The 7,844-nt window shown below is 47.7% G+C and overlaps 1 protein-coding gene across 1 annotated transcript; it reads right to left on the bottom strand.

The window, feature by feature from the left end:
- Positions 1-904: 904 nt before the first annotated feature.
- LOC140493940 (uncharacterized) lies at positions 905-6,884 on the bottom strand. The gene is made up of 3 exons (XM_072592895.1): positions 6,810-6,884; positions 1,856-3,090; positions 905-933 (listed from the first exon to the last, which is right to left on the bottom strand). Exons 2-3 carry the CDS (start codon positions 2,847-2,849, stop codon positions 905-907), a joined length of 1,023 nt encoding a protein of 340 aa, XP_072448996.1. The 5' UTR covers positions 2,850-3,090; positions 6,810-6,884.
- Between the last annotated feature and the right edge of the window lie 960 nt (positions 6,885-7,844).

The following is a 7,844-nucleotide window of genomic DNA, read 5'->3' as shown; positions in this document are numbered from 1 at the left end:
TCAATCTGTAGCAGATGTCTCTGTATCAATCTGTAGCAGATGTCTCTCGAGTCGTTTCCCTGTCCTGCAGTCTTTATCAGTCAAGGACTCATCCTTCCCTGCCTGTGTTTATGGTTTCATCAATCAAGGACCTGCTTGTTTTACTCTGCTCAATTTTAAACTATTCTACTTTTGTGTATACAAAATGTTTTAAGAAAGCAAAAGTCTAATGTTTTTAGAAAAGAAGCAAAAGTTTTATCTTTTATTATAGATCAGTCTGTGGTCTAGGCACATCTTAAAGTAGCAAACCGAAATTACCTCTTGTTAGAAACGAAAATCGCTTCTTAATAATCGCTCTAGACAAATTCAGGAAAACAAAGTTTTATTAGCAAGTCTGCAGAGTCGGGCACCCTTCTGAGTAAAAGGCGCGCTGAGGCTTACAAAGTTTCTCATTATATACAGTACAAATCCCTCCCCTCCTTGGCTCTAACAAGCCATGAGGTTCACATTCTTAAGAACATCATTATTCTCCAACTTGCATCCTTATCACAAAGTCTGCAACAAATGTCTCCAGACCCTAGAGGTGTTATTTTTCTCTCCCTGTAGTCTTATCAGTCAAAGACTTATTCTTCTCTGTGCTGTAGCAGATGTCTCTGTATCAATCTGTAGCAGATGTCTCTCGAGTCGTTTCCCTGTCTTGCAGCCTCTATCAGTCAAGGACTCCTCCTCCCCTGTCTGTGTTTATGGTTTCATCAATCAAGGGCCTGCTTGTTTTACTCTGCTCACAAATTGTCAGCATTCTGCACAATTTAAACTATTCTACTTTTGAGTATACAAAATGTTTTTAGAAAAAAAACAAAAAGTCTAATGTTTTAGAAAAGACGTCACTCTGCTTACAAATTGTCAGCAATATGCACAATTTAAACTATTCTACTTTTGAGTATATAAAATCTTCTAGAAAAGAAACAAAAGTTTTGTCTTTTATTATGGATCAGTCTGTGGTCCAGGCACATCTTAAAGTTTAAACCGAAATTACCTCTCACAATTCCACCCTTTTCTTTCTTTAAGATGTGCCTGACCAAGATAACCCCCCCTCCTCAAGGGCCCGGGAAATCCTTGGTCTTTCGCAGCAACATCACTTTAAGTTCACGCGTCCCATGTTGTGGAACCACCACTGCCTGGAGTCGGGAAATATTTTTCTGAATTAAAAACTGAATACAGGGGATTAGGCAGGGTAATACGAGAAGAAGAATCACAACCCCCCCAACCATCAGCAACGCTGTGCGCCACCAACTACCACTTAGGAGACCATCCCACCATCCGATGCCACTAAGAGGACGCCAAGATTGTACTGGCACATGGGCCAATTTCCGAATTTCATCGGAAATTTCCAAAACCGCTTTACCATTATCGTCAATTTCTAGACAGCAGTTTGTCAGGTTAAACTTCCCGCACACGCCCCCCTCCGAGGCCAACAGATAATCCAAGGCAAGTCGGTTTTGATATATAGCAGCCCTCATCTGATCCTGCTGCTTAGCCAGCAACTCCAGGGCCAGAGCGGTCTGGTTAGTAATGACCTCTACGACTGCTTGGAGCCTGATAATTCGATTTAACATATAGATAGGAGTACGATATCCCCATGATCCGTCCTGTGCCCATGTAGCCGGCCCGTAGTATTCAATAATCCGGGCCGGTGGCCACTCATCCCCCCAATCGCCGACTTGGATATCTCTTGGCGACCTACGCAGGGAGTCAAAGAGTTTAATTCCCAAATCATCGCCTTCCTCCCGGGGTAATAGGAAGAATTCAGGTCGTATTAGACACAGGAAGCATACTCCAGCCCATCCCATGGGGAGTTTGGAATATGCCTGATTACCGCATATCCAAAATAGGCCATCTGGAGCAGGCCCCCCCCTGTTTCGCAACTTTATTCCACACCCAGGAATGCCCTCATAAGGGCCGGAGCCGCTACAATTCCAAAACCGAGAGTCATCACCCAGCCTCACACAATTGCGGTTCTCCTGTTTTGCAATGTACCATGTGATATCCTTAGGCCACCAGACTTGTGTGGTTGCATTCAATACACTCTGACAGGGGCTGATACCCACCTCAATCTTCCCTTTCCCTTCAACACACAACTGGCCTTCCGGGCTGTTAGTCAGTCTCCACCTCTGTCCTTTTCTTTCGTTGACATGTGTCCAATTATACTGATGTAACTCCCATATATCTAAGCTATGACCAGACCACGGCCATTGTGCAGTCATATGCGGCCCCCCACAAACCCAGCAATTGCTAATATTTAACACGGTGGCTATCCTAGACGTAAGATCAATAAACAGGTTCTGTGTTACATCGGGAAGTTTGATCTCCTCTTCTACCTCCTTGTATATAGACGGCACCTTGGAGACAACGACCGTCCTTTGACGGTCCTGCTCTTTCTCTAACTTCCGTACAGTATTCTGTACTCTGGTCTCCCTGACTCTGTCCACATGTTCCTTAAGCAACATGGAGGGTAGGCCCCACTGCCCAGCTTTGTTAACACAGACCCAGCGGTCATTTTTGGGGCACCCACGGACCCTGCCACCGTATCCTTTATTATACACTTGATAATAGGGTTTTCCACCCTCCCAACATTCTTGCCGTGCATTCAAATCGTAACACCGATCGTCCACATGGGAGTGAGAAACAAATGATCCCGAGTAGATCCTACTCCCAAGCCTCACCGTAGTCCGACATTTGTCACATCTCCCCTCACCCTCCCCCACATACAAGAGAAAACTGATTAATATCCCCACCAATACAGTCCAAGTAGAGTTCATTATTGCTGTCTTTTCAGTTTTACCACCAACGGCTTGTCCCCTTGCTCGCATGTCCAAGTGCTTTCTCCTTCAGGCGGAACAGGCCCCTTTATCCTTGATGCGTGGACCCACCCTTTTTCTTTCGTCCGAACAGCTGCTTCAGTTGTTAACAGAACCAGGAACGGTCCTTCCCACCGCGGCTGGAGCTTTTCGGCTTTCCAGGTCTTAACAAGTACCCAATCTCCGGGCTCCACCTTATGCAGGAGGAAGTCGAGCGGTGGAGTCTGAGCCAGGAGACCTTTCCTCCGGAGTTCTGCAAAAGAACGGGATAAGGCCAGTAAATAGTTTCTGATAAATATATCTCCCCCTTGTAAAGTGGGACATCCGTCAACCTTACTCCAATATGGTAATCCGAACAGCATTTCATAGGGGGAAACCCCGACATCCCGGCGAGGTGCCGTACGAATCCTCAATAGGGCAATGGGCAGGCACTTCGGCCAAGGTAACTTAGTTTCTAACACCAGCTTAGTCAATTGGGTCTTGAGTGTGCCATTCATTCTCTCAACCCGACCCGAACTCTGAGGATGCCAGGGTGTGTGGAATTTCCATTGGATACCCAGGGCAGTACAGATCAAATGGTGTAGTTTAGAAATAAAATGTGTCCCGCAGTCAGAGTCGATAGATTCCATTATGCCATATCTCGGGATTATGTTCTCTAACAACAGTCGGGCCACGGTTGGTGCATCGGCTTTGGCAGTTGGGAAAGCCTCTACCCAGTGAGTGAAATGGTCTACTATTACTAGCAGATATTTCCATCGCCGTACTGGGGGCAATTCTGTAAAGTCAACTTGGATCCTCTGGAATGGCCTAATTGCGAGGGGCTGACCACCAGCTGGCATAGAACGTATGGCTTTCTTGTTAATACGCCGGCAAGTGGGGCATCCGACTACCTCCTGTTGGGCTAATGTGTATATCCCCCTGCACACATAGTCTCTCAGGATCGTATCACACATGGCTTGCACCCCCCAGTGGGTTTGATGGTGTAATCGGTGCAGAATACCCCGGGTGATCTGTTTGTTCAGTACTTGTCTCCCATCAGGAACTGTCCACTTCCCGTTAGTACCTAGCCGGGCACCCAATTGATCCATTTTATCAATCTCCCCCTGGGTGAAGACGGGTTGTTTAGCGAGCCCTTCCCTCAACGGTATTAACGTTAACAATTGGACGGATTTTTCGACCGCTGCCCGCTTGGCTTCCTCATCTGCCAGCCGGTTTCCCACCGCTTCCGGTGTCGACCCCTTCTGGTGGCCGGGTACATGGACTACTGCGAGTTCTGTAGGTAACGCCAGGGCTTCCAACGTTAGGCTGATCATTTGTTCGTGAGCTAATTCTTTTCCCCGGGAAGTTATCAATCCTCGCTCTTTCCAGATTTTCCCGAAAGTATGAACGATCCCGTATGCATACTTTGAGTCAGTATATATGGTTCCCACCTTCCCCTCCAACAACTTCATGGCCCTCTGGAGGGCGTACAACTCACAGGATTGGGCTGACCACTTCCCGGGCAGTCGTCCGGACTCGATCGTCTGTTTCGTTGCGCCATCTACGACAGCATAGCCACTGTACCGTACGCCGCTGATGCACCGGGAGGACCCGTCGATGTACAGTTCCTGTCCTTCCATAGCAATCGGGTACTGTTTCCTTCTTACCGGGCCTTTTCCTGGTAACATGGTGATTTGGAGAGGTTTGATGTTTAGGCCCCCTCTGTTCCCCTCTCGGTACCATACTTCCGGGTCTATTTGTTGATCATCTTCTTCGGTGAGGGCGAACAACCTTACCACCATTTCCCCATTACTTGGTACCGTTCCGATCCCTAGTTTGACCTGCAAGTCTCTTCCTAACAAATTAAACCCCGCCGATGGCAATAGAAGGAGGTCTCGTTTAGTAGTTCTGTTTTCATATCCAATTTCCACATCCTCCACCACTGGGACTTGTAATTTCTGTCCTCCAATTCCAGATACCCCCATAACTTTTCCTCCTGCTCGGGTGCCGGGGGGTATTTGGATTATTCTTGATCTTTCGGCTCCCGAGTCCACCATAAATGTGATCTCCGATCCTTGGGGTCCGACTTTCAAATTTACCAGGGGTTCCTGTCTATAGTCCTTTTGCCCCAAGGGTAGGAACCCCCGACCTCCCTAATCTTCCTCCATCAGTGCGTACGACCGCACCTCCTGCTTGTAGCTGGGGCACTCCCGTTTAAAATGTCCCTCTTCATTACAGTAGTAACATCTGAGTATCCTCTTTGTTTCCCTGTCGCGGTCTCGCGTTCCTCCACTCTTCCTTTGTTCCGGCCATGGTTCTCTTTTCCTCTGCTCTTGCCACGACTCTCCCTTCTCCTGTTTCTGCCACGGTTCCCCCTTTTCCCTTCTTCCAGCTGTCATTTGTTGCACCGCTTGCATCATTATCTTTGCCGCCTTCTTTTGCTTCTCATCGTCCCTTCTCACAAACACCTTTTGCGCCTCCCGCAGTAGTTCACTTAGAGATTTACTATCCCAATCATCCATTTTCTCTAACTTCTTGCGTATGTCTGGCCAGGCTTTTGATACAAACTCTACCCGTATGAGTTGTTGCCCCACGTCCGTCTCAGGGTCCACCCCAGCGAACTGCTGCAAATTCTTCCTAATCCTGTCTAGGAAGTCCGTCGGGGTTTCCTCCGGGTTTTGATGATTACCAAAGGCCTTGGTAAAATTGTGCCCCTTCGGGGCTGCGTGTCTTATTCCTTTTATCCAATAGTCCCGCATGTCTCTCATGTTGCGCCGCCCTTCCTCCGTGTTCTTATCCCACTCGGGGTCGGTGAGGGGAAACTACTGCTCCCCTCCTTCTCCTCCCTCTCTCTCCCAGGCCAAGAGCGCAGCTTGTCGTATCATCTGTCGTTCCTGGCTAGAGAACAATGTTTTCATGATGGAATACATCTCTTCCCACGTGTAAGTATTCGGACCCAGGAACTGATCTAATTGTTCAGCCAGGCCCATGGGGTCCTCCAGTAGGCCCTTCATCTCCCTCCTGAAATTCCGTACTTCAGTACTCGTCAAGGGAACGTTCACATAGCCCGTGCCTCCTTCCTCGCCCCCCATGGGCACTTCCCGGAGTGGATTCATTAATGCAATTGAGGTAGGGTTTTGTCCGTGACCCCTTCCAGCTCGAGATCTGGTCTGTACCCCTGAGGTAGTCTGTGATTCCTCCCCTTTTTCTTCCCCTTCCTCTGACTCGTCGTCACCCTGAGGAACATTTTGTGGGGCAGACGGGGTCACGTAGGGCGGCGGTAAGTGATCTAAAGGTTCCCATTCTTTCTGCTTTCTCGAGTCTTCATTAGGTGCCTGCATCTGGCAAGATATCGTAACCGGTAGCCAACAAAAGGCATATTCACTTTCTTCCAGATTACCATCAGGTTTTGAATTGACATATAAAATAAGAGCTTGCCGGACCCAGTCTTCGTCAGTACCGAATCTAGGCCACCACACTGAGTCGCCCTGAATAGGTTTCTGGGACCACTTTTGACAGTATTTTACCATCTTCCTTTTAGATTTTCCTTTTCTCCCACCCTGATCCCAATTATTTAACATTCTTCCTAACGGACTATCGTCAGGTACCCCGGGGTATTTGTCATTGTCTCTGTTCAAGCCTACCTTTCCCTTACTCGCCTTGGATCCCTTATTTCCCATTGCCGAGGACTTCGTAATTTTCCCGTGATAATCTATCACAATTTAGCCAATTCCCGGACCTTCAGTCCCGTGATCGCCCAGGTTCCTTTGCAGGCACCCCTGGTCTTTGGATTCCTGTGTCCTACGTCTCTGTGACACAGATCACAGGCACCCCGTAGGTACACGTTCCTCCTCAAACACGGTCTCTGCAAATTCCCTCACAGGCAAGCCCCGGTCTCTAGATACCTGAGTCCTACGTCTCTGTAGAAAAATCCACAGGCACCCCGTAGGTCCCCAGGCGTCTGGAAACACGGTCCCCGCAAGTTTTTCTTACCTGGGTTCGGTGCACCGAAATTACTCGATCGTTAACCGTCCCCACTGCCTCGGCCACACCCCTCCTTTGTTTTCCTGAGCCTCCCGGATATCACTCGCTCAAGCCGCGCGGGGCGACAAGCGAGGAATCAGGGACTGCTGAAATCAGCAGGGTGCACCTTCTCCGATGTCCTTCCTCAGCTCCCCCCGCGGCCGGAGTGTCGATCCCGGACAAGCCCCCAAGTTGTTAGAAACGAAAATCGCTTCTTAATAATCGCTCTAGACAAATTCAGGAAAACAAAGTTTTATTAGCAAGTCTGCAGAGTCGGGCACCCTTCTGAGTAAAAGGCGCGCTGAGGCTTACAAAGTTTCTCATTATATACAGTACAAATCCCTCCCCTCCTTGGCTCTAACAAGCCATGAGGTTCACATTCTTAAGAACATCATTATTCTCCAACTTGCATCCTTATCACAAAGTCTGCAACAAATGTCTCCAGACCCTAGAGGTGTTATTTTTCTCTCCCTGTAGTCTTATCAGTCAAAGACTTATTCTTCTCTGTGCTGTAGCAGATGTCTCTGTATCAATCTGTAGCAGATGTCTCTCGAGTCGTTTCCCTGTCTTGCAGCCTCTATCAGTCAAGGACTCCTCCTCCCCTGTCTGTGTTTATGGTTTCATCAATCAAGGGCCTGCTTGTTTTACTCTGCTCACAAATTGTCAGCATTCTGCACAATTTAAACTATTCTACTTTTGAGTATACAAAATGTTTTTAGAAAAAAAACAAAAAGTCTAATGTTTTAGAAAAGACGTCACTCTGCTTACAAATTGTCAGCAATATGCACAATTTAAACTATTCTACTTTTGAGTATATAAAATCTTCTAGAAAAGAAACAAAAGTTTGTCTTTTATTATGGATCAGTCTGTGGTCCAGGCACATCTTAAAGTTTAAACCGAAATTACCTCTCACACCTCTCACAATTCCACCCTTTTCTCTTTTTAAGATGTGCCTGGCCAAGATAAGCCCCCCCCCCTCCTTAAGGGCCCGGGAAATCTTTGGAC

The sequence above is a fragment of the Chiloscyllium punctatum genome, chromosome 23 (genome assembly GCF_047496795.1).
Source record: "Chiloscyllium punctatum isolate Juve2018m chromosome 23, sChiPun1.3, whole genome shotgun sequence".
Classification (NCBI taxonomy): Eukaryota; Metazoa; Chordata; class Chondrichthyes; order Orectolobiformes; family Hemiscylliidae; genus Chiloscyllium; species Chiloscyllium punctatum.
This window is presented reverse-complemented; position numbering and strand designations above follow the sequence as displayed.

Coding starts and splice junctions, on each gene's coding strand:
- LOC140493940 (XM_072592895.1), bottom strand. CDS start 2,849: ATGCGAGCAAGGGGACAAGCCGTTGGTGGTAAAACTGAAAAGACAGCA. Junction 934..1,855: donor TGGCCTATTTTGGATATGCG/GTAATCAGGCAT, acceptor TTTCTTTTCTAG/AAGATTTTATATACTCAAAA.